This window comes from Rhizophagus irregularis, chromosome 29, assembly GCF_026210795.1.
Source record: "Rhizophagus irregularis chromosome 29, complete sequence".
Taxonomy (NCBI): domain Eukaryota; kingdom Fungi; phylum Glomeromycota; class Glomeromycetes; order Glomerales; family Glomeraceae; genus Rhizophagus; species Rhizophagus irregularis.
In genome coordinates this window covers 1,591,450-1,618,253 of record NC_089457.1, presented here as the reverse complement: position 1 = coordinate 1,618,253, position 26,804 = coordinate 1,591,450, and the positions used below count along the sequence as shown (strand labels likewise).

General features: G+C 30.9%; 6 protein-coding genes across 6 annotated transcripts; 4 read left to right on the top strand and 2 right to left on the bottom strand.

The window, feature by feature from the left end:
- Nucleotides 1-2,475: 2,475 nt before the first annotated feature.
- Nucleotides 2,476-4,621, top strand: OCT59_019701 (uncharacterized protein; the record flags this gene model as incomplete). The annotated part of the gene is made up of 8 exons (XM_066143723.1): nt 2,476-2,485; nt 2,574-2,579; nt 2,651-2,718; nt 2,787-2,974; nt 3,055-3,252; nt 4,009-4,181; nt 4,270-4,501; nt 4,570-4,621. The coding sequence occupies 8 exons, from the start codon at nt 2,476-2,478 to the stop codon at nt 4,619-4,621; spliced, it is 927 nt and encodes a 308-aa protein (XP_066005446.1).
- A 1,688-nt stretch (nt 4,622-6,309) lies between these two features.
- OCT59_019700 (uncharacterized protein) lies at nt 6,310-6,810 on the bottom strand (the record flags this gene model as incomplete). Its single annotated transcript, XM_066143722.1, has 2 exons — nt 6,310-6,348; nt 6,454-6,810. The coding sequence occupies 2 exons, from the start codon at nt 6,808-6,810 to the stop codon at nt 6,310-6,312; spliced, it is 396 nt and encodes a 131-aa protein (XP_066005445.1).
- A 6,372-nt stretch (nt 6,811-13,182) lies between these two features.
- On the top strand, nt 13,183-14,379 carry OCT59_019699 (uncharacterized protein; the record flags this gene model as incomplete). The annotated part of the gene is made up of 5 exons (XM_066143721.1): nt 13,183-13,243; nt 13,410-13,516; nt 13,580-13,663; nt 13,928-14,116; nt 14,188-14,379. The coding sequence occupies 5 exons, from the start codon at nt 13,183-13,185 to the stop codon at nt 14,377-14,379; spliced, it is 633 nt and encodes a 210-aa protein (XP_066005444.1).
- A 1,202-nt stretch (nt 14,380-15,581) lies between these two features.
- OCT59_019698 (uncharacterized protein) lies at nt 15,582-20,705 on the bottom strand (the record flags this gene model as incomplete). The annotated part of the gene is made up of 9 exons (XM_066143720.1): nt 15,582-16,188; nt 16,254-16,374; nt 16,587-16,951; nt 17,016-17,260; nt 17,325-17,783; nt 17,860-18,515; nt 18,873-19,178; nt 19,244-20,620; nt 20,687-20,705. The coding sequence occupies 9 exons, from the start codon at nt 20,703-20,705 to the stop codon at nt 15,582-15,584; spliced, it is 4,155 nt and encodes a 1,384-aa protein (XP_066005443.1).
- Nucleotides 20,706-21,238: 533 nt separating this feature from the next.
- On the top strand, nt 21,239-21,463 carry OCT59_019697 (uncharacterized protein; the record flags this gene model as incomplete). Its single annotated transcript, XM_066143718.1, has 1 exon — nt 21,239-21,463. The coding sequence occupies one exon, from the start codon at nt 21,239-21,241 to the stop codon at nt 21,461-21,463; it is 225 nt and encodes a 74-aa protein (XP_066005442.1).
- A 2,123-nt stretch (nt 21,464-23,586) lies between these two features.
- Nucleotides 23,587-24,273, top strand: OCT59_019696 (uncharacterized protein; the record flags this gene model as incomplete). Its single annotated transcript, XM_066143717.1, has 3 exons — nt 23,587-23,723; nt 23,808-23,983; nt 24,143-24,273. The coding sequence occupies 3 exons, from the start codon at nt 23,587-23,589 to the stop codon at nt 24,271-24,273; spliced, it is 444 nt and encodes a 147-aa protein (XP_066005441.1).
- Between the last annotated feature and the right edge of the window lie 2,531 nt (nt 24,274-26,804).

Here is a 26,804-nt window from a genome sequence, read left to right as displayed (position 1 = left end):
CATAGTTAATCTATTCGACGTATCGAATCGGTTAACAATGCTTTAAATAACCAAAAAAAAAATTTAACCTTCGGTCAAGTATCTTGTCGGAAATGTGTAGAAAATTAACGAACAATTTGCAAAGGTCGCCAATTAATGAAAGTTTGCCTTACAGGATACCGAGCCTCTTCAGTTCTCAAGAAGAACCAATTATCTTAAGTTCGGATGAAGATATAAAAAAAAGTAAAAAATCCGCCACTAGTGAAATGGAAATCGACAGCGTAAACCGACCAAACCTACCAAAATCTGATAAAAATAAACATACAAAAAAATCCATCATATAAACGCTCAGTAAAAAAGCTGCTAAGGCAGTCCTGCCGAACATCAAGCAGTTCGAGCAGCTCATACAGCCCAAGCAGCTCAGACAATTCAAGCGTCCTCTTTTATTTTAAAAAGGAGAACATGCCAAAGAGCCTAAGAGAGGCGTTGAGGTAAATAAGGATATCACCTATCAATTTTATTGTAAATTTTAATTATTTTCTAATATTATTTTTATATATAGAAAGAGGTTATTCAGAAATACGATTCTTTGCCAGAAAATAAGCAAGTTAATAATGTACAACAAACTTTCTTTAAGTAGCGGAGTCTCGTTAACAACAATGTCATACCTGGCATAATGAAATCCATTAACACCACCTTACTTATGGAATCATTTACGATATAATTCATTCGCTTCATCACCATCGTAGAGAGGAATACCTAAAGAAGAGCCGTTCATCTTCTGAAAGGAAAATCCAAGAAAAAAGAAAACATTCAAACGGCCAGCATCATGACTGAGTAATTGACAGTACGGTACATTTGTATAATATTCGTTTCAATATTAGGTGAGGAGGATCAGGAAGATGAGAAGAAAAATGAGGAAGAGAAGAAAGATGACGAAAAGGAAAAGAAAGTGGAAGAAACAGTTTTACTACTGATCAACAAAATTCAGGAATCTTGAAACTTTTTTTGCGAATTTTACGTGTAATAATAATTGAGATTCATTAATCGGTATAGAGAAATTTTAGCGTGCAAGTGGTTTTTGAATTACTGATAATCCATTAAATTGTAGCTATAATGATATGATGTGAACTTTAAACTTCATAAGTACATCAAATTCACTATCGACCTAACGGTCACCAACCATCATAATTAGTTTTGAAATTAAATAACTGAACTGACCGATCTGATATTGCAAATCAAAAATAAATAAAAAATTAAATGCAAATAGAGTTATATAAAATTTTATGTCACACAACCAACGATATTTTATTAAAATTATATTTCATAGATCTGATCATTTATTGTAATAATAAAAAGGAGATAGTAAGAATCTCCTAATTTTTACCGATTTTTAGTATTCTATTCTTTCCAGTTACCAATTAGTCACTAATCGGCATATGATAGGTGTGATAGGTGACCGGTGTATGATTATTTGCCAAATTAACTGCAACAAATTGTAAGTCGGCATTTGATCAATTTACTTTAATATCCTTTATTTTCTTTTTTTAAAAAAAGCTTACATCATTACAGTACAGTATTTAGAAACTATGTGGACTGATAAAAAAAATCCTATATTTTTTTGTTCTTGTCACGTTGCACAATATGATCAGCCCAACCGTGAAACTTTATCAATGCGGTTCTTGTTTATTCTTCTTAACGCGTCAACGCTCAGCCCAATCGCAAAACTTCGTCAACGCGGTCCTTATTTATTCTTCTTAACACGTCAACGCTTAGCCCAATTGCGAAACTTCATCAACACGGTCCTTGTTTATTCTTCTTAACGCGTCAACGCTCAGCCCAACTGCGAAACTTCATCAACGCAGTCCTTGTTTATTTATATAACATGTATTTATTAATTTCTTTATATATAGTCAAGCCCGCCAAACCCACTAAGCCTACTATCATTCTTTCAGCTTCGCTAGATCAAAGATGGGTATATATATGGTTTATTTTTCCAACTTTTTTATATCTTCTTTCTACCTTATTTTTTTCCTTATTTTTTTTCCTTATTTTTTTTTCCTTAGGAAGTACTGTATTTTTTCCTTCTTTTACAGGAGGTTATTTTTTCTTCCTTCCTTCACAGGAGGCTATTTTTTTTTCCCTTCTTTTCACGAGAGGCTATTTTTTCTTCCTTCCTTCATTCAGGAAGGCTGATTTTTTTTTTCCTTCCTTCACGGAAGGCTGATTTTTTTCCTTCCTTCACGGAGGCTTTTTTGTTTTTGGCTGTTTTTGGGTGTTTTTTTTCCTTCTGTTACTGAGGTATTTATTTATTCTTCAATGTAAATTTTTTTATATAAACAGGAAGAAGTTCATATCCATGTTGTTATACAACTAAGTTGTCCATTTTTTTTGGAGGAGAATATTCAGATGAATTAGAGGAAATAAAGGCAATAACTATTGCTGATTTTCTTAAAAATACATTGCAATTCCCCTTTAAACACATAAAAAAAAAGGATGATTGGGGGTAAATAAAAAATAAACAATGTTATTGGTGTAGTTTATTTAATTTATAGTAATTCTAACAATATTCTATTATTATTATTTATTTATAGGTTTGGGTTCGTGCACTTTGAGAACGAAGTGGAGAGAGATAATTTTTTTAATTATGTAAAAGAACAATCTTTTACAGGATCACGTGGAAAAATATTAAATTTTAACAGAGCAAAAGCAAAAAAAGTGCATTATAGAGACGATGATGTAAGTTACTTTTTAGTAATTATTAGATGTATTCTGTATTAATAATTTAAGATTATTTTCAAATTCAGATTGAAGTGCAACCGTTATTGCACATTCCGTCTCAGTCACAATCGGAAACCTTGCAGTCACAAACCTCGCAGTCACAAACCTCGCAGATGCAGTTGCAGTTGCAGTTGCAAACCTCACAAACCTCGCAGTCACAAACTTCGCAGTCGCAGTTACAAACTTCGCCGCAATATAATATTTTTGAATCAAGGTATTGAAATTTTTATTTTATTAAGTTAAATATAATTATTTAGCATTGATTAAAGTTTTATTTATTATATTTTAATATAGCGATGAATTAATCGTCTATATTCAAGCGATTACTGTTGAAAAAAACAGCATTGAAATAGAAACAAATAATTTTGAAGCAAGGAACATATACGTCAAATTCAAGTATAACCAGGAAATTGAAGCAGGTCTTCAATGTAAAAAAGGAAGTTTCCATATACTGAAAGATGAGATCGAAATTTCAATACACCTTCCAAAAAGGTAAATTCTTTTTTTAATTTTTAAGAAAATTTAAACAATTTTTTAATAATTTTCCTAAAAGGTTTGATCCGGAAAAAGAAACAAAAGTTGAATTGCTTTGCGGCATCATTAAAATATCATTAGGAAAATTGGAAAAGCCAATAATAAAAAAATATAAAATTAATTAATTGTTAATAAAATTTTTTGGTTATGATTATTAAACCCAAATTATCCGAATATTTCTGAGTTCTTTAAAATTTGCATTCTATTAGTATCTCCCTCCCAAAACATCATACATATATCTTTAACTTTAATTGATTTATCGAATTGCCCATCAATTTTAATGATTTAAGTAATTTGTCGAATTTGATATCAATATTAAGAAAATAATTTATCGAAATTTCGCATTGAATTTATGTGATTTATCGAAGTTTGTCATCAAATAATTTAAATAATTTACATCAACTTAAACTAAATTAAGATTAATTGAACTTCGGAAGAATATACTTCTGAAATATTACATGATCAAATTTTTAAGTTATAAAATAAACTATTTTCTCAAGGTTTGATTTTATCGTGTTTATAATTTTTTTTTCAAATTTCTTCTGCAATGTCAAAGAATACAAAAAATATTAAAAAAATTGAAGATGGCGAGGGTCCTTTTTACCTCGTACTTCCTGATGATTTAAATGAAGACGGCTCATAAGTTGTCCCATTATCACCAAATACTTCACGAACTTCATCTAGTACATCGTCACGATCGAATTTGATACAAAGGTATCTAAAATATCCATCGCGTAATATATCATCAAATATTAAACAAAATACTATTAACACTTCATCATCAAAAATCCCACAAATTTCTCAATCTATTCCTAAAATCCACTTACCAAAATCGGTAGCAAATTTGCCAAAATTGAGTCGGCAACCATTAGATGAAACTGAGAGAGGTATATTAATACTGATTCTTAATTGTTTATTAACGAATATTTTATGATATACATTTGAAAACCGGTTTATCTTTATATTAACTTTCAGATTTAAAGGTCGAAAACGAAAAATTAAAGGCTCATGTTGAAGAGTTAGAAACGAAATTAAATAAAATTTTCCTAGAATTAAAGGAAACCCAAGATCTAAACGAAACATTAATAGCGATCAACGAAGAATTCAGAAAAAAAAATGATGATCTCTATAAAAAGTTAGAAATATACAAAAACCTTCGCAAACCAAGTATTGTGGAGAAAGGAAAAAGCACCCGTAAACATGCGAGGTATCATCATATGAATTTTATTAGTTTTAAAAAACATTTGCATAATTACCCTTATTTACCGATGTTAGGTCAGATGAATATAAAAGAGAATATGAAGAAAAAATGTCAGATAATAAATGAACGAAAAGCCGCAAGGGTCAGTAATATATATATATTTTTTTTAGTGGTTTTGTACTAATATTTATCGGTAATTTAGATCATTCACTTGCGATCCAAAATGCAAAGCTGACAAGAGCAAGGTCTTATAATTATACATTACAGCATCTTGACGTCGAACCTCCAAAAAATACACTACAATAGGTTATATACTTGGTTTATTTCGATATAATTTTATTAAATTAAAACGCTTATTTTGTTTAAAATTTAATGGGTACTGAAGATGATATATTATAATGTAGGCTGAAAAAATATATTGTAGGCGAAAATAGGATATTATTAGTAAAACGGGACATTTGTGAAACTGATACGATTAATAATATATAGTCCTTCATTACACACTTTAGACTAATTATACGCTAATTTTGAAATATTGTTCCGAGAGTGGTGTTATAATTTTATCTTATTTTGAGCTTTACTGAATACTTCCGTTCTTTAGAATTTGCTAAGTGTCCCGTACATTATGAAATCAGCTGTAATGTAATTAATGGCATTTTCTAACTGGCACAATTTGAACCGTTTTTCAATCAAGTTACTGATATTCAAATATTTATTAGTAAATCAAGTGATGCACCATTCCCAATTGAAATATTATTATTAATAAATTGAATTCGAGAAAAATTTTCTACAATTTTTATTTATTTTAAATTTAACGCCAATCAATACAAGCTAAATTTTAAACTTTCTAATTTAATTACAATAGGGAATTAAATTTCTTCATCCGAATAATTGCGAGGGGACATCAGATTTTCACTGGTAGATTCGTTCTTACATATCATACATAATGCAAAACCAGAAACTCGATGATTTATTATCCGATTAATTGGATTGAAGTTAAACATCTGCCGTTTGCCGATCAACTTATCTAATAATTCAATATTCTCTTTATCCTTGTTCATATTCATACGTTTAAAAAACGAAAAAACCAAAGTATAAAAAAAATATAATACAATAATAGAAGTCAGTCTTTTATGTTTTTTAAATCGATTATTTTCATTAATTTTAAACTTTTGACAATTTTCAATTATTTTAACACGCTTTGTAAAACTCGGTAAAGCTCAAAATAAGGTAAAAACTATATCGTTAGATTTGTTTGGGCACAGCAAGGGTAAAAAAGATGTTACGCAACTTATGAAATTTGCTATAATGAAAACATACGTAAAATTTCATATTTGCATGTCCAATTTTCTATTATTCGATATATTTTGATAAATATTAATAAATTGGTTTGGCAATTAATGTTGAAAAAAAGAGTCTTCAGTATTAAATTGTTTAATCATCCAGTAAATACTGTAAAATTTGGAATTGCTGCAAAATAAATTATAAAAATTTAAAATTTAAAAATAGAAATAATTTTATAAGTGAAATTGTCTATTTATTGGGATTACAGCATTATATGCGATGGGATTCTTTTTACCAATTAAAAATTTAGTAGATACAAATCGGCTATATAAGTAATGAATTGGAATTATACAATTCCGTGCTATATCATAAAATTCATTCCGCCAAAGTTCAATATTTGAGCTTTTTTCATTATCAATTTTTGTATAAAATCGAGTTTGCTGGTTTGGTGCTGGTTTATACCATTTGACAAATGCTAATTGATGAGTTTTAAGCTTACCAGAAATCCTCATTGTATGCTCAAAATAATATTACGCCTGACCGGAAAATAAATCAGTCGTTTCATTGTCCTGTATAAAATTTGCCAATACATTAGCATTTTTCAAGTATCGGGATGCCGTTGCTGATCCAAAAATTTCTGCTGAAATCCTAACATGGCCAAATTGATTAACTACATTCGGCACAACAATTGTATCGCTTGGACTGGCTGATATTTTGGCGATTGTTGCAAATTGTAATTCGTAAGCATCATTATAATAATCAGTTAAGATTTGGTAAATATTGTCAGGTAAAGCAACCTGATTTCTACATGGCGTATGCATTTCACCAGGAAATGGTTCGCTACCGACAATTGTATCATCAACTTCTTGGAAGAAAGCTTTTCTAAATTGATACAGTTCAGCATAATTAAAATTGTCGTAAGCTGCTAAACTTCCGGAAGTTGGCTGTGACTGTATTAATTTTAAAGCTTCAACAAGCTTATCATTATTTGATTGAGTGGACACAAGCTCATCAATTCTCAAATGCTGCATGGTAATTCGTAAAAGTTCAGGTTCAATTTGATGATGACTATTGGGAAAAGAACCTATTGATATTTTGTTATTTTGTTTAATAAATTATTAGTACAAGCTTAATAATTAAACAGTTTACAAAATAGCCTACCGAGGATTACACTGGTCAAAATAGTCCAAATCGGCCAAAATTCAGCCAGCCGATTTTAGGCTGATTTATGGTCTAATGCTGGTCGAACTTTAGCAGATTTTTTGGCTGCAATTCGCTGCCACTCGCCTAAAGTTCGGCTTGAAATTTCAGCCAAAATTCAGTTAACATTCGGAACAATTTCAGATAGCAAATTTTGGTGAATAGTTTTCCGAATGTTACTTAATTTATATTGCAAATTTGTACTAAATTTATTTACTAATATTCAGCCACAATTCATTTTATTTGATATTCGCAATAAAATCACAACTTTATTTATAAATGCATATTACAAATAAGTATTGCTAATCTACAATTCCACAATCACATAATTCATGTATTCGTATATACTTACGAATCTTGATCTTTTGGAAACCCACCAAAACTATAAAAAAAAGAAAAGAACGGTTAGTAACCGTTCCATAATATTAAAAAAAGCAAAAAACCCCAAGATTCTACTTACGAATCTTTGGTTTTTTCTGTTTATCGGAATCCACTCGAGACACCAAACCTATAAAAAAGAAAAAAGAGCGGTTATTAATAACCGTTCATAATAATATTAAAAAAAATAAAAAATAAACTAAGATTCGTACTTACGAATCTTGGTTCCACTTTTTCTAAAGATCCCGAAACCTATAAAAAGAAAAGAACGGTTATTAGTAAACCGTTCGTAGTAATAAAAAATAAAAATAAAAAATAAAAAAAAGAACCAAGATTCGTACTTACTTACGAATCTTGGTTTTCCGTTATTCTTCAGAAGTCCACTGAACTAAAAAAATAAAATAAGAACGGTTATCAGTAACCGTTCGTTAATATTATAAAAAAATAAAAATAAAACCAAGATTCGTACTTACGAATCTTGGTTTTTTCTATTCTTCAGAAGACACTGACCTAAAAAAAAAAGAAAAAGAATGGTTAGAAACCGTTCGTAATAATAAACAAAAATAAAAAAATAAAGATTTATACTGAATCTTTAGTTTTTTCCGTTCCTTGAAAGACAGAAATCCACCCGAACCTATAAAAAAAATCAAAGGAACGGTTAGTAACCGTTCCATAACATTAAAAAAAAGATTCGTAAGTATATTACTTACGAATATTAAAGGTTCTCCTTTTTCCGTTCTTCGGAAGTCCACCCGAACCTATAAAAAGAAAAGAACGGTTATTAGTAACCGTTCATTAATAAAATTAAAAAAAAAATTATAAAGTAAAGATTCGTACTTACGAATCTTTACCTTTGGGTTTTCGTTCTTCAGAAGCCCACCCGAATCTAAAAAAATAAAGAAAAAAACGGTTATTAGTAACCGTTCGTAATAAAGAAAAAACAAAAAAAAAATTATAAAGTAAAGATTCGTACTTACGAATCTTTATCTTTGGGGTTTCGTTTTTCGGAAGCCCACCGCACCTAAAAAATAAAGAAAAGAACGGTTATTAGTAACTGTTCGTAATAAAGAAAAAAACAAAAAAAAGAAAAAAAAGTAAAGATTCATACTTACGAATCTTTACCTTTGGGTTTTCATTTTTCGGAAGCCCATCCGAACTTAAAAAATAAAGAAAAAAATGGTTTTAGTAACCGTTCGTAATAAAAAAAAAAACAAAAAAAATTATAAAGTAAAGATTTGTACTTACGAATCTTTACCTTTGGGTTTTCGTTTTTCAGAAGCCCACCCGAACCTAAAAAATAAAGAAAAGAACAGTTATTAGTAACCGTTCGTAATAAAGAAAAAAACAAAAAAAAGAAAAAAAAGTAAAGATTTGTACTTACGAATCTTTACCTTTGGGTTTTCATTTTTCGGAAGCCCACCCGAACCTAAAAAATAAAGAAAAAAACGGTTTTAGTAACTGTTCGTAATAAAGAAAAAACAAAAAAAAAATTATAAAGTAAAGATTCATACTTACAAATCTTTACCTTTGGGTTTTCATTTTTCGGAAGCCCACCCGAACCTAAAAAATAAAGAAAAAACGGTTTTAGTAACCGTTCGTAATAAAGAAAAACAAAAAAAAAAATTATAAAGTAAAGATTCGTACTTACGAATCTTTACCTTTGGATTTTCGTTTTTCGGAAGCCCACCCGAACCTAAAAAATAAAGAAAAAAATGGTTATTAGTAACCGTTCGTAATAAAGAAAAAATAAAAAAAAAAATTATAAAGAAAAGATTCGTACTTACGAATCTTTATCTTTGGGTTTTCGTTCTTCAGAAGCCTACCCGAACCTAAAAAATAAAGAAAGGAACGGTTATTAGTAACCGTTCATTAATAAAATTAAAAAAATTAAAAAAAAATAAAAAAAATTAAAACCAAGATTCGTATATACTTACGAATTTTGGTTTTTTTCGTTCTTCGGAACTCGGAAGCCCTACCTGAGACGCCGAACCTATAAAAAATAAAAGAAAAAAAACGGTTAATAACCGTTCATAATATTAAAAAAAAATAAACCAAGTTCCGAACTTACAAAACTTTGGTTTTTTCTATTCTTCAGAAGTCACCCGAACGGCCGAACCTAAAAAAAAGAAAGAAAAAAGAACAGTTAATAACTGTTCATATTAAAAAAAAAATAAAATAAACTCCAAAGTATTCGTACTTACAAATCTTTGGAGTTTCTGTACTTCGAAGCCCACCTGAACGGCCGAACCTAAAAAAAGAAAGAAAAAAGAACAGTTAGTAACCGTTCGTATTAAAAAAAAATAAAATAAACTCCAAAGTATTCGTACTTACGAATCTTTGGAGTTTCTGTACTTCGGAAGCCCACCCGAAAGCCGAACCTATAAAAAAAGTAAAAAAAGTGAAAGGAGGAAGGGGAAGGAAGAAAAAGAGAAGGAAGGGAAAGGAGAACGAAGGAAAGGAAAGAGGAAGAAGGGGAAACAGGGAAGGGGAATGAAGGAAAGGAAAGGGGAGGGAAAGAAAAAAATTAAAAAAAGTTTAAAAAAGGATGATCCTTTTTTAAACTTTTAATATGCGTAACGCGTAATGCGTAACGTTTGATTAAATAATTCAATAAATCGACCATAAATCATATATGTCGAAATTTGGCCGATTTTTAATAATTTCTAAAATTTGGCCAAAATGTGTGACAGATCAGCCGATTTGTCACATGACTGAAAGTTTTTATTTCGACCAGTGTATTCCGTTCATTCTTTTAAAAGAAAAACACCAGAAAGAATATAATAGTCCATAGTTACAGCAACAATCGGCAATATGAAGACATAAGTGAAGATTTGGGGTGATCCTTTCTGGACCATAATTTTCTTCAATTAATGTTGCAACTTTGAGCAACCGTTTGTGCGCTTCGTTCAATATATTATGGTCAATAATTCGACAAGCAGAGTAATGACTCAACGAAATTGCCCAAGATTTTTCGATCTGGTTCAGCGAGCAAATCCCACATCAATGGGAGCATAAATTAGAACAAATGTTTTCCATTGGTCGGCCGTAAACCTGGAAAATCCTTCTCCAGTTGCGATTTTATTAGGAATGCATCCCAAATCCGCGGGTATTTATATTGTTTTTGCTCGCTTTTCCATTTTTTCTAGGTCATATTTCATGATTTTACCACCATCAATCCATAACTTTTTGATAATCCAATGGGCTATTCCGAGGAACAAACAGTGCATCGAATCTACGATAAGGTGCCTTATTGGATTAAAGTATGGCAATCGAAGTAGTTCGGACCATCTAACATGGGTCGAACTTACATGACGTTTTCTTTTCTCTTCAGATTTACATAGCCTCCAGTCCTCGGCATTCTGCCGATGTTCCTCTAAGTCTTTCTTTACAAACCAGTCGTCCATATTATCAAATCCACCAAAATTTGACTTATTTCCATTTCCATTTGAATTTGATGTTTTATAACACCTATGACAGCTCACTAATGCTGATACATGACCACAGAGCTTTCTCGCTGCAGGAATGTCATTTGAACAGCATATTAATGCTAATCGGATATTTTTTCCAGCGGCGGGAATCTTAATCCCATTCCAGAACTCTAATAACTCATTAACAATCGGGAAGAGATAATAGTTAATTTTGTGTAACTTAACCTCATTTGGTCCTGGTAATAGACCAAGTATTAACATATTTTCTTTTTTAAATCTAACTTCACGTAGTAGGTTACAAATAACTCCATAAATCGCCCTACAACTGTATACAGATGATTCAAAGGGTTGGAACCAATCGAGATTGATCATAATTCCCAAGTGGGAATCTGCAGTTTCTGGTGTGAAATATGGTACATTCGAAACGTCAAGAAAATTTTTCCAGATTTTACCATCATAAACATCTGCTAGCATACCATTATCGATATACCGGTTGGTCCATTTTCGTAATTGCTGCTGGAATCCTAATCGTTGATATAAACTGTTTATTTGCATTTTCAAACTCGGCAAGGGAAATAACAATTTCGGTTGTCTTTTATGTCCATCACCAAGCAGAACTTGTTCGGTTAATTCCATTCCACAAGGTTTTCTTTTTGGTTGCATTGGAAATTCCACATGTGTGCAATTGAATCTTTCTTCCGCCACAACTTCAGCTGTATTATATAATGTATTACAGCTTGGACATACTGTGTAAGTTTTTGATTGCTTGCCGATTTGTAACAACTTACTCGCAGTATATAAAGAAGTCAGGAAATCTTTGAATCTCGTCTTATCAGCATCCATTAATAATTGTTGAAAAAACTTGACCAAAGAATCTATTGCAACGTCTGGCAAGCGAAATCTTGCTTGATACTTGAATATCCATATTAATATCCAAGAATCCACAAAATTGACATTTGTGTCGGGATATTCAAATTTTAAATCATTTTCAGGCACAATAAATTGCTCAACTGGAGTTTCATGATCGTTCAAAACTATATCATCATCTTTTGAAAGTGTGTCACCTTCGTATTCATGTTCATATTCGTCAACCGGGTCAATCGGTCTATTTCTTTTATCATTACCTGAATTTTCTTGCTGATTGACTTTCGGTTCTCAAAACTGGTCTTGTTCCCACCTTTTATGGGGACTAAAACGGCAAAATCAAATGAAATTGGCTCTTCTTCTGTTTTTTTTTTTGAGCTTGATGATCTTTCTGCAACCAGACCATGTTCGATTTCTGGAGTGATATATGCTTGCTTATCGTATTTATTTCTGGGTAAAAAAGGGACAAAGCCAGAAACATTATATGCTAGATGTTGCTCTAGTTCCATGTGACTTTTTCTGGTTCGTTCTTCAACAAACTTGCCATTACATTTTTTACAATCACAGAGTACTTTATTTCTAATTTTTGTAGATATGATTACGTGTATCTTTATTCTTTAGTTTAAAAGCGTTTAATAAAAATATATAAGTGCAATCTTTAAAATCTTTTAATCTATTTATAAATTTCTAGATAGACGTGCTTTAGATAATCGCGTTTAGCTTGAATTCGGTAATAAAAAACTTTTAACATGTACAATTCCGGTTTGATAAAACCAATCGGTCATTTGATTTATTTAATTGTATATTAATATCATTGGAATAGACTATTGTTGCTAAATGGCATGTGAAGGTAGGAAGTTTTACGGGGTATTAGTGGAAAATTAATATCAATTGGATTGTACTATGGTAAAACTAGAAAATGACCACACGGTCTGTTCAAAATTGCTCAGATGATTTAATAGTCTTGCAGCGTGAGAAATGACGTGTTTTTTAAACTTAAGTTATTTGTCTCTTTTTTTAGTCGAAATTTTCAGTCCTCTTTCGAGTAAGTAAAACAAATTTTGTTGTTTGGAAGTTATATGTTTTGAAGCTCTGGGAGGACTGCAACGGCCGAAGCCTCCGACTATACTTATCAGCAGAATTGAATTTTTGAATTATGACAGACGTAATTAAAATGCCGTAATTTGCCGTAATTATATGTTTTATTAGTAAATATTTGTACTGACGTAATTGTTTTTGGCTATGCCGTAATATTTTGACATTGACTTTTTAATTCTACTGAGAAGTATACCTCCGACGTCAAAAGTTCGGGAGCTTCCAGGCCTGTTGGAGTGTCTACCAACAAGGCTTCCTAACAGATAAATATGTAACCCGAACCTTTTTATCCAAAATTTATGGTTCGGAAGCCACCGATACATAACTTTCTCTTCATTAACTTTCATTTTTTCAACATAAATAAAAAACTGTGTGTGTAACCTTCATATCAGTTTAGTTATTAAAAAATATATTTGTAAATTTTATACAAAATGTAGCATGGAATCAGAAATGAATTCATATGAATCGAAAACTAAATCTATTTCGGAATCGGAATCAGGTACATTATAGCGTATATCGTGTAATTCTGCTTATTGTATTCTGCACATTCTGATTCACTGTATGGGTCAATTGATTAACTACACAATTGATAAAATTAAACCAAAGGGGCACTCGTGCCTTTGATGGTTCTGATTCTGATTCTGGTTCTGATTCTAGACCAAAAGGTGACAGGAAAAGAAAAAAGTCAAAAAATCAACAGCCAAATCCTACTACTTCTAAAAGATACCAACTTATGTCTGAATTGCGCAAAAATATGAGAGAAGCATTGCAAGTATATATATAGCTCTCACTGTATTTTTACTTTATAAGTTTACTGATAATAATACTATTTTAGCGAGATTTATTTTGGAACTTAGAAAGGTTGCCACAGGAAGATCAACTCGATATAGAGAAAACATTCAAATCACAGAAAGACCTTGTAATAAAAAAGATTATACTGAACTTAATAAAAACTCTCGATCTCAACACCTACCCCATAGGGGAAGGTGTCGTATACGAGATGATACATCAAAGACACCGTCATCAGAGAGAGAATCTCTGCAATAAAAATAAGCCAGAAGATGAAAAGAAGAGGGTGGCGTGACAGAAGCATGCAAATTCACGATGATTGGAGGTAAATATAAATGTTAAATGTTATATTTTACTGGTAATTGTTATTTACTTACGAGTTTTTATAAAATAGAAAAGGAGAAACAGGTCAAAGACAATTGTTAATTTAAAGGAACTCAAAGATCCACTGATCGAAAAGTTCAAGGATGAAGAATTATTGCCAATCGTCTCAGATAACGGCTATCACAGCCCTGAGTTTTCAGAAGATGATGACGGGCAAAATATAATAGTTGTACGTAATCTGCGATGGCGATCGAGCACGGTAAGTGAATTTATTGAAATGGTTTATAAGGTAGCATATTGCTAATTTATTTTTTTAAAAAAAACAAAAAGTTGCGCCGATTTTTGTATTATGTAGACAAAAATACAAAAAAAGGTATCAAAAAGCGAGAACAGGTGTATAAACCCAGCGAATCTGTTGATGAAATAGCGCCATCAGATGCGCCTGGTTGGGCTAAATCAGGTTATGATGGTCCGTTGAAAAGACCGGTCGCAAAGGTGGTCAGTAAATATATTACGCAATGAACATTAGTATCATTACAATACATTTAAACATAAAGTATGAATTGATAAATCAATAAATTTATTATTTGTCGTGTCATAATGTACCAGTGGTTTAATTGGTTTAATTCAGTAGCACATATATATTTTATTATTGTTACTAAGCATGGCAAATGATAAAATAACGTAATGCTAATTTTCAGTACAAAGTAAATTTCATAATAAATAACATAATAGGAAGCTAAAACCTATTTAATATTTTAAGCTTTAAAATTTTTAAAAACTGAGATTTCCGATTTTATTCTGATGAAAAATTACCAATTATAGAAGAAACATTTGATAATTCTAGCAGGCACTTGTTTAAAGATAAATACGTAAAGATAATTGACTTATGCGTTAACGCGTTTACAAATAACTGCGGTAATCAATTTAATCTATAACAGTAAATGTAATTGATTATCAAAAATAGTGCAGGCCAACTTAAGTTGTGCTAGTGACACGAATAATGATTGGCTAATTGTCATTGTGATGATAAAGGTATCTGACATTGATTTGAACTTCTAGATGTCGAATAGGGAATTATTCTTTTAGCCCAAGAGTTTTCTTGCTAAGTATAAAGAGCCAGGAAATTCTTCAAAATTAGAACCACCGATTTCTGTCAATAACAGCTTTATGATGAAAATCAATTATATTTAATCATTTGATTTTCATAATTTCTTAATGTATATTTTCTAATAATTTGATTATAATAATTTACGTAAATTCTTAATCAATTTTACTTGAAATTTTTTAGAACCTTCGATTTAAATCCAAATAGTATTTGTAACAAGTTAAGGGTAGAGAAATCGCTATAATTAATTTTTATTATAGTAAAATGTCCAAAAAAAAAAAATTCTGTAATACGATTTTCATTGCAATACCAACTTTTGTAATACTTAACAAAAAAGGATAAAATTTACATGGTTAGAAAGCCACGGGTCTGAACCACTATTTTTTATCTTAAAAAGATATATTCGTTTAAAAAACTTTTTTGAAAAACTTTCGTATGAAGTTTTAAAATGGTCACGAATGTATATATGTTTTTGGCGAATGTGAAATAAAGAAAATTATTGGGTTCCACATTTTTGGTTCATTTTTGAGTTGACGCGTCATATAAGTCTTTTCTAATTTTAGAAACAAATTTTATTACATTATTTTATACATTATTTTATAAAATATACATATATTTATCTTCGAGAATGGCGAAGCCACATTTTCCAATTCTTTTCCATTACTATTGCAGTTACACCTTCAATAACACCAACTATGTGAATATTTGTTTGCAACGTATTTCCATTTGGATTTGGCCGGTACAAGTTTATCAATATTTTTACCATTCCACGTATTATAAGCCAGTCTAGCAAGTGCTGAGCGTCTGCTTTTGTACGGACAATTTTTTTTCGTGTTTTACGATAAATATTCAATGAGGTAAGCTCTTCATTATCACACTTGAGTTGACAATAAACCTGTATGATATCTTTTGGTGAAATTAATTTTCCACTTTCATGCAGCTTATTTATTATTTCTTCAACCACCTCTACCATTTTGATAGCATCAGTTTTTACATCAACTTCATGTACTAGCTCAGCTTGTACGCGTAAGCAGTTGTCACAATGTGCACATGGAGGACTTAAATTATCACCATTCCATGCAAAATATTCGGCAAGCATTTGCTCTCTACAGATATATTGATCTTCACAAAAATGAACAACTTCAAATATTTTTTCACATGCTTTGGCAAGGTATTCTTTTCTTTTATTTGCCTCAAAACTATCATTTATATCTTCAGTTATACTACAAAATATATTTTTAATTAAATCATAATATTAATTATATTTCTTTACACAATTAATACTTACGATTCTCTACTTTGTGTTATAATTGTATAATTAGTGCAAATATCATGGCGGGTATAAAAAATTATACACTTCGCAGGATTATGGTCTCTTCCCGCTCTTCCAGTTTCTTGTACAAGATTGCCTATTTTAAAGGGTAAGATTAGTTTTATTAATAATGCTATTATATTTATTTCTTTGATATAATAGTAGTGTCTTACCTATACTCAATGGAAAGGAATAATGTATTACCAAACGAACTTTTTTATCATTAAGACCCATACCAAAAGCATTAGTTGCAATCATAAGTTGGATTGTATTCTCTTTCCATGATTTCAATTTTTTTTTTTTCTTCACTGTCTAAGGAACTATAATACACAGCTATTGGTAATCCAAGGCCAGATTTTTCCTGAAGTTGCTCATAAACATCATCACATATTCGTACTGTTGGACAGTAAATAATGCATTTCCCTTCATTTAATTCTTTTAATAGGGTAATAATTTCTCCAATGGTTTTTTCCTTAGTACTTTTAGGATGCATTTTCATTGTAAGTTCTGGACGTGAAAAAGATAACCCTCGAATAAAAGCCACATCATTTGAAGCAAGTCCAAGATTCTCCAAAATTAGATAAGCATCAGATTCCTTGCAAGTTCCCGTAAGCATCATAATTGGACTACTTGGAAAGAATGTTGAAATTTTTCTTAATTTACTCCAGGATTCTCTATATAAGTTAAGTTTAATATATCAAATAAAATTTTTAAATTAATATTTGAATTATATCTCACCTAAAATGCTTGCATTCTATAATGCAATGCACTTCATCTATTACAAATGATACAGGTGCATATTTTGCGAAATTTAAAAGCATTCTGGTAAATGAACTATTGTTGATAAAGCTTTCTGCAGTTATATATAAGATTTTAATCAACCCAATAGCGATCTCAGAAAAGACTTTTTCAAAATATTGTGGAGGTTGATGCTTTCCGGTATAGATGCTAGCACATCCAATTCCAGCAGCAATTGTTTCGATCTATAGAAAAATTAAATTATAATCTTTCTTTCATTAATTGTAGTAAATAATCAGTTTAACTTACCACTTGATCATCAATTAAAGATACTAATGGACTTATTACAACAGTCAAACCTCCACGTAAAATTGCAGAAATCCAATAACACATTGTTTTTCCTGCACCTGTACGCATTGAGATAAAGGTATGTTTTCCATTTACATATGATGATATTGCTATTTCCTGCATATCTTGAAACTCTTGATATCCAAACATTTTTACAAGTATATCATATGATGTAGGTGGATTAGCTATTAAATTTTGTTGTGGTGGTATATATTGTTTATTTGGAAATTCCTGATACCATCCATATTTGAAACAAAATTCATGGTATCGACATAAGCCTAATGGAGAATACTTTGGAAATGCTTTACAAGCCAAACATTTCTGAATTTTTTCAAAATCAAGTATATGTTTGGCAAATGTAGGTTCAAATTCTTTAGCTTTGATTTTTTCTTGAACATTACGTCCATAAGGTACAAAATCCTAAAGAAAATATTTTTTATGTTATTTATTTATTTTATTTATTCAATTTTGAATTAGCATATGATGCTCACTGTACCTTATCCCAATCAAATGTTTCCAAGTTAGTTTTTTGTTCTTGGATTTTTTTGCCTCGTTCTTCATTTCGTTTAGCAATATCATTAGAATTTCTTTGGTTTTGTTTTTTTCGTTCTTCAGCTATTTTACTAATATTTTTCTCATCAGTTTCAGAAAAATATGGAATATTACATGCTGATCGGGCAATTTTCAGCATATTTAACAGACCATTGTTATATTGAAGAACAGCTAGAGCATGTCGAGTACTATAGGTTTTCCAATAATCAATTTTTTTATCTTGAAAGCATAATTTAACTCGGTTGAATGCTTCATTATATGATGTTCTAATGTGAGTAATTAAGCTCTGTTTTGTTGGTATATAAAAGCATTCTTTGAGAAATTGACGAAACTTCTCTCTTTGACTAGATGTATGTTCTTTTAAATGTGGTGCTTTTAATTGAATATCAGGATTTTCTTTTCTCCAACATACTTCATCCCAACAAAGACTATGATCATCTGAAAGGTGAGCAACAAGACCATCAATTTGTACTTTTTCTAATTCAGCATCGGATACAGTAATTTTATTTTCATCAAGTTTTCGTCCACTTGCTGCATAGACACATGAATTGTAATAGGTCATTATTGTATTTTCATATTCTTTCCACATAGAACTTTTTGCTGCAACATAGAAAAATTAATAATTGAGAATCAGAATAAATAAAACATTTAGCAGTTTATTAATTATTTGTAATTAAAATGAAAATAATTACAACTTTTTACATCTATTCTATTACATAACTAATGTAAAATATTTACAATTATGAGTAAAAAATATTTGCAAAAAAAAATAAAAATTTTCTATCAAAAAAAATTATAATAAAATAAAGCTTAAATGATCAGCTAGCTGCATACTAATGACAAAAAGATAATCTAAAATCATTAGTACTTAAGATTGTTTATTACGTTAAACTGTTACGTTAATATTATGTTATTATGTTATTGGTAAAAATACTTAAATTACCTTCAATAACTTACCAATCTTTGCTCTAATATTTTTGCCAATATGTTTTAAATCCGCATATACTTTGCTCACACATGGAATATTATTTAAAGTCTTATTTGAATTTAGATCACCATCTACTCCAATATCTAAAAGTACTTCAGCTGCTTCTAATACTGGAACAATTTTTTCAATAATTCGTAATAATATTGCATGTTCCATTTGCCGTGATGTCTTTTCATGATTGCCATGAAAAACCTCATATTCTTGGCCATTTCTTTTTTTTAATTTACGTGGTTTTTCAGCAGTAGCAAAAGCAATAACAGGTTTGTGGTCATATCCTATTATAAAAAAATTGAATTTGTTTTTATTTTATTAAATATTGACAAAGTCTTTTTTCTTTTACCATCAAGATTTCCTTGATATATTAGTTCTCCACTAGCCTGGTTTGCATTCCGACAGTGAGACCAAGAGCAATCAAAACTAGTGGGTAATATTCTTTCTCCTTTTGCTTTAATATGTGCAATAGCTTTAGTTAATGCAATTTGTGCACTTATCTCCGCTTCATCATTTATTTTTTCCAAATATTCATTTTGTTTATTATGATAATGACCTTTTGATGATTGTGCTGTTATACTTATTATAGAAAATATAGTTTGAAGTTGTTGCCTATTAACACCACCAACAAGTCCTGCACCTGCTGCAAGAGAAGAGAATTGTGCATTAGGTGATTCATTACTATATTCCGTAATTCCTTGACAGATCTTACACTTAATTTTAATTTGAAGATTATGACCGATTCTATGAACATCCAGTTTTTTTTTAGACAAATCAAGGTTGTGGCACGTTAAACAAGGTTGTGTATATATGCTGGTAAGATACTGATCTGTACTAACAAATATAGTAGATCCAATATTCGTTTCCTCCAATGTTTTTTGTATCCAATTATTTAATAATTCTTGATCTTTTTCTTCATGTAGCTTATATTTCAAGTTTTTCATATATTCATTATTGGTCTTAGCTCGCTTGATCCGTTTACGTGATGTATCTTCTAATTTTTTCAAAGCTTCATATTCAACTGCAAGTGCTAAAGTTGCTTCTGGAGTTAATTGCATTCCTGGTTCTTTGATTTCAATTCCATGACAAATTATTGGCGGTTGGGAGATTACTGATACTTTTTTTAGTAGTTTTTCTCCTTTCTTTTGCATAGTAGTAGTTAACTTAGCAATTTTATTTTGAGATTTAGTTGCAGTAATGTTAAAAAGATGTGGATAAATTGAGTTTACTTTTAATTGTAAATCATAAATTATATTAGGATCACGCAAACCAAGAACGTCAGGAATAGAGATTTCTCCTGATAGTTTTATGTATTTTTTCATGCTTACAAAAAAATCAGAATTTGCTCCCGAATATATAAGTTCAGACATTTCCACATTTTCATAAATTTCCCAACTATATATAAGGTGTTCTTCATTATTACTTTGAATTTCTAAACGTATATATTGACCACAAAGTTTTCCAATTACACAATAACCAGGGAGTAGAGGAACCCATGGAGGAGTTGGTATATTTTCTTTTTTAGTAATGGCACGGTAATATGGATTAGAGCAATACTCTTTACTTGTTTGTAGTTCAGCATGGATAGAAAGAACTTCTAGTGTTCTGGATGTATCACGAAACATATATCCACCGTTTGCTCTTCTGAATATTTTCAGTGCAGGATTATAAGTTTGCATATGCTGTACCCAGTTAGGAAGTCTAAAATGTTTTAATAATTGAATAACTATAGAAAAACATTAAAGAATTTCTCAATTTCTTAATAATAAATATTACTTTTCTTGCTTTTTACCCTTAGTTGACGTTGTCATTGTGACTAAGAAACTTTATTTCGCAAGAAAAGAGTTACAAGACACGGTTAATTAATATAGCCGGTATTTCTAATTTTGTATAGCCAGCTATTTTTAGTACAAGACGCGGTAATTTATTTAGCCGATATTTTTATCTGCACCTCGTGTTTAAGGAGATAAACAAATCCGGGTTTTTGGAACCAAAAACAAATGGACATTTATTATAATAAAAATTAATTATAACGAATACTCTACCCTTAAGTAAAATTGATATCATAATAAACTATTCGTTAAGTATTTATTATGATTAAATCATTAGAAAATCGAAGGTTAAGTATTGTAATAAAAAGAATTTTTAAGTAAAATTGATATCATAATAAATTATTCGTTAAGAATTATTAACTTGTTTGAAGTTTAACAAAGCTTAATTTCAAATACAACTGTTGATGATTTAAGCTATAAAAGTCTGTTAAATTCGATTTCCTCCTCTCCTCTTTTTCTCATGTTTCTTCTCAACTTTCTCTAAGTATCATTAGAAAATAAATTTTCTTAACATGTCTCAAAAGGGAAAACCAAACTACTATACTACCAGCAAATCGCCTGTTACTAGCAAGCCAGCTTTTACCAGTAAATCACTTGCCACTTCTACTAGCGATTCTCCTGTCACCAGCAAGTCGGCTTCTACCAGTAAATCACCTGCTATAGCAAGTCGGCTTCTACATGTACGCCAGTTTCTAGTAGTACTCCTGGAACAAAATCGTCAAAAATTGATACTTTAAAAAAACAATACGAAAATATCCGAGTTCTGGATTTTTACTTGGGACAAGAACAAAAAGTCATATCCCGGGAACAAGATTTTGATCTTTATGATAATACGACTAAAGCTCCGAATGGTTTCGGTTTGAACTGGGAACCGATCCAGAATCGGCAAAAAATTCGGTTCGGTTCTCGGTTCGGTTTTGGACTTGGAACCGTCCGGTTCGGTTCGGTTCTATCCAAAATTAAGAAAAAATGCGAAAAAAACGAATATACGACTATCCAGTGATCGTACAAGGACGAGCCATAGCTCGTTGGAATCCTCTCATCGAGACGCGTCGAATGGTGGTAAAATCAAGTCTCTAGCATCGATAGATCACGAGATAGCACATGGTGAGTATTTCTTAAAAAATTTGCATTAGAAAACGATCCATGTATGCTAGAGACATGAATTTACCACCATTCGACGCATCTCGACGAGACGAATCTAATGAGCTATAATTCGTCTTTTTACAATCACTGGATGGTCGTGTATTCGTTTTTTCGCATTTTTTTTAAATTTTCGAACGTCAAAAATTAAAATTCCGATACAAGCGATTAAACGCCATCTATTGATTACACAAAGACTAATTTTAGCTCATTGGATTCGTCTCACTGAGACGAGTCGAATGGTGGTAAAATGATGTCACTAGCATAGATAGATCGTTTTCTAATGCGAATTGTTTAAGAAACACTCACCATGGGCTATCTCACGATCTATCGATGCTAGAGACTTAATTTTACCACCATTCGACGCGTCTCGATGAGAGGATTCCAACGAGCTATGGCTCGTCCTTGTACGATCACTGGATGGTCGTGTATTCCTTTTTTCGCATTTTTCTTAATTTCGGATAGAACTGAACCGAACTGGACGGTTCCGGTTCGGTTCCATTTTGGTTTTCGGTTCTACCTGAACCGCAAAAAAGCCAAACCGAACCGACCCGTTCGGAGCTTTAAATACGACCTTAGCAGCCGGTATGATTTTTGATTGGTTGCTGTTTTATGGGAAGTTTGCTTTTCTTGCTTTTTCTGAATTTGATGTTAATTCTTATTAAATATAAAAAATTACGCGTGAAAATATGCGATTGGCGTACTAAATATGCGAAATTGAAAAGTAAATCTTTTTGAAAAGTTAGAAAGTGATGAGGGTATGGCATGAGGTCTAAAAGCTGATTCTTCATTAAGTATACTTGATAATGATCTTTTTCTCGTTATTTTTGTGAACGTTTTCGAAATAAAGTTAATTGTTAATAATATATCAATAATATCAATATAATTCGTTTAAAATACTTAAATTAGAATAAATTTTATTAAAATCATCAACTGCGTCGATGTAATACTAAATTTATTAAAATCATCAATCTACACTTAAATAGGACCCTGGATATCTAATATAAAGGTCATAATGGACTTTTGGCCAAAAACACCTCTTTTTGCTAAAACTCAAAAAATCGTTTTTTGTAAATATATCAGCATCCAGTAATTCAATTTTAATGAACTCTTTTTTATTTTGTAGCCCTCATTTAGCTCTACAATTTAAAAAAAAGTTCATCAAAATTGGACTACTGGATGCCGAGATATTTACAAAAAATGATTTTTTGAGCCCCTGAAAAATGGGCCAATCTGCCGAAAGTGTGACTTATGACCTGTTTTGGAGATATCCGGGGTCCTACTTAAATTATAAATATAAATCATTCGATTAATAATATTAATGATAAAATAGACTATTCAATCGATCAGTATGATGACGAAAGTTTCTTAAAGTTTGATTTTTAAAACAACTTCATTTTTCTCACCAACCTTTTTCTTTTTAGAGTTTAATTGTCGATATAATACTTAAATTATATTAAATTTATTAAAATCATCAACTATCACTTAAATTATAAATATTACATGATGTCAATTTGCGTTCAAATCGTTCGATTAATAATATTAATAATAAAATAGACTATTCGATTGATCAGTATAATGGCGAAAGTTTAATTTTTTAAATAAAACTTTCATTTTTTCTTACCAACCTTTTCTTTTAGAGTTTTAACGTCTAATACTCTTCGCAACCAAAAAAAATAAAAAAATAATGAGCCAAAATTCGCAACCAAAAAAAATAATGAGCCAAAATAGAAAAAATAAAAATACTGAAAAAGGTTTGGCTAGTGATGATCGAAATAAAACGATTACTAACATCAATAAAAGTTCATCTAATATCCAACAAGCTGTTGAAGGAACTGCCACGCCAATTCATAAGTGAGCTCAAACTACTAACATCAATAAAAATTCGTCCAATACTCAACAACCATCTGCTGCGCCAAGTCATGAACGAGTCCAAAGTGTAAAAGAGAGATATATAAATCTTCGGCTTCCGGATTCATCCAATACTCAACAACCATCTGCTGCGCCAAATCATAAACGAGTTCAAAGTATAAAAGAGAGATATAAAAATCTTCGGTTTCCGGTCAGATATCAAACTAATAAACATACTCGCGATTATGATGATGCATCAACAGGTCTGTATCGTGTATATATCGTCAGTTAGATTTAGTATTTTTTTTTGTTGATTTTACATTTTTATACAGAGAATCGGAGGTTATCTCAAGAAGTATCCAATTTGCGTGTAAAGTGTTTACAGTTAGAACGATGAAATAATGAATTAACCAAACATACAGCTGTCGTTGCCACTGAAATAGCTCGCTTACGAGAAGATAACGAATTTTTTGCTGGTGTTAATGCAGAATTTGGTTCTGAAAATAATGACTTGAAAGAAAAGGTTAACGAATTAAAAACGAAACTCGAATAATACTAGATACGATCATCATCTGAAAGCCTTGATGTTACACTGGTCGAAATCATTTCTTTCAGCATTAATACCTTTCGTCAAAAGTTCGTCATCGTTATCATGTGATTCGTCACACATTCGGCTAATTACAAAATTCAGAAAAATTTCAGCATAAATCAACTGGTCGATTTTTGGTCAATTTTTGGTTGAGCTGTAACATAAAAAAAAAACCATAAATCGACCAATACTTCTTTTTTATCAATTTTTATTAATAACAACGATCGACTTAAAACTTTTTTGACGATTTTTAACCAATTTTTTAATTAATTTTAATTAATATCAATAAATAATAATGACATATAAGTAAAATAAGAAAACACTGAAGTTAAAGATTCGTCAAATTTTATTGTAAATCAATTTATTCGTATTATTTATTATTAAATAACCAATTCCATAAAATTCGTTAAACAATTATTGTAAAGAAAAATTCTGTAGCTTTTAGTAAATTACCGAATGTGAAACTTGCGATTTAATGGATTTATCGCTAAATATTCAGTTGCATTGCGGTTAGAAGAAATTTTATATTTAGCAGGCACAAATCAGAAAAGAATGTTGTGTACTGGAATAACACAATCCCTACTTTCAGGAAAAAAATCTGTTTTCCATAATTCAACATTGCATGTTTCCGTTTCTTCGGTATCATCAATACTAAAATGATACCGAATATTTGCTGTGTCTGCTGGTCGGTACCACCTAATAAAAGCAAATAATGCTCAGTAGGTCCATTTGGCAAGTCAATTTCATGCTTGAAATAATACTGGACTTGTCCAGGATAACAATTGACTTTTCCATCAGTTGTTATGAATTTAGCTAATACATATGAACTTTTTATGTGTCGAAATGACAATGCGGAGCTAAACACCTCAGATCCAATACGACATCTTCCAAATTTATCCATTTTTACACGAATAGTTATCGCATCTTGCTCTATAGCATCAAATGGTTTTCAGAAATTATATATTTTATATGTAGCAATATAATAATTGATCATTAAATCGAGCATCGATTGTGATAATACTACATTTTCGGAAGTAAGTCTTAACATTTCACCAGAAAACGCTTCGCATCTAGTAACAGTAGATTTCTGGATATTTTTTGAATTTAGCCAAAACCTTTCCATTTCATCTGAAGCGAATTGGTCATTTTCTGATAGTGATCCAACGGTAGGATGATTTTCGAGTAATTCAAGACCTTTCATCTGAGTGCTAGAAGTAATGATATTTCTGATTCAGTTATCATTCATTAATCGACGCATTAGTTCTGGTTCAATTTTTCTGTTACTGTTCGGTAATGATCCTAAGGGTTGTATTTAAAAGAAAATATAAACCAATAATAATAATAATAATAATAATAAAGGCCAGTGTATCTTACTGAGTATTCCATTTATGCGTTCAAATGAAAAACACCAGAACGCATACAATGGGCCGAAATCATGACAACATTCAGACAAATGAAGCGAGAGATGTAGATTCGGCATAATTTTATTCCTGTCGTATTGTACCTCAATGAGCTTTATTATTTTAACAAGTCGTTTATGGGCTTCCTGCAACATGTCAGATTGTATAATCTGACTTACCAATATCGAACAAATTCTGACAAAATGAGTCAGAATTTTTCTATCTTCAGCTGAGAGATGTTCCTAAAGCGATACTGTGGCATAAATTGTGAAAAAATTTCGCCACTGGTCAGCTGTGAAGTTAGAAAAGCCTTCCCTGCAGTCGATTTTGCCAGGAATTCGACCCAAATTGACCGGAACTTGAAATCGATTCATTTGTTTTTGAACTTCATTGAGCATACTTGAAGTTAAGATTCCCTGATCAACCCAAATTCGCTTCACAATCCATTTTGCAATGCCTAAAAATAGACAATGCATTGGATCAATGATAGTGAAACGAATTGGGTCAAAATAAGGCAAGCGAAGTAATTCTGACCATCTTACTCCAGTCTGTTTAACGAATCTCTTTCTTAATACGTCCGAATTAAACCATCGCCAGCCAAGTGCGTTTTGGAGATGTTCGTTTGAATCCCTGGCAACAAACCAATCCTCCATATCTCCCATTCCAGCAAAATTATACTGATGATTTTCATAATTTGCCTTTTTCTGGCATCGGTGGCAAGAAACCAATGCAGAAACGTGCCTACAAATTTTTCTTGCAGCGGGTATATCGCACGATACTATTATCAACGCTGCACGAATTTTTTTTCCTAACTGATGCTCGTATGTTCGATTTAGAATAATCCCTTCCCAGAGTGATGTCAGCTCATTAACGATTGGTGCAAGGTGATGATTAATTTTATGTAGACTCACTTCGTTTGGACCTGGTAACATTCTAAGGAGCAGCAAGTTTTCTCGCTTAAATCGTATGTTATGCGGCAAATTACAGATAACTGCATAAATGGCTCCGGTACTATGATTAGTTCCATTGAATGGCTGAAACCAGTCAACATTCAACATGAGGCCAAGATGCGAGTCGGCAACCTCATTTCAGAAA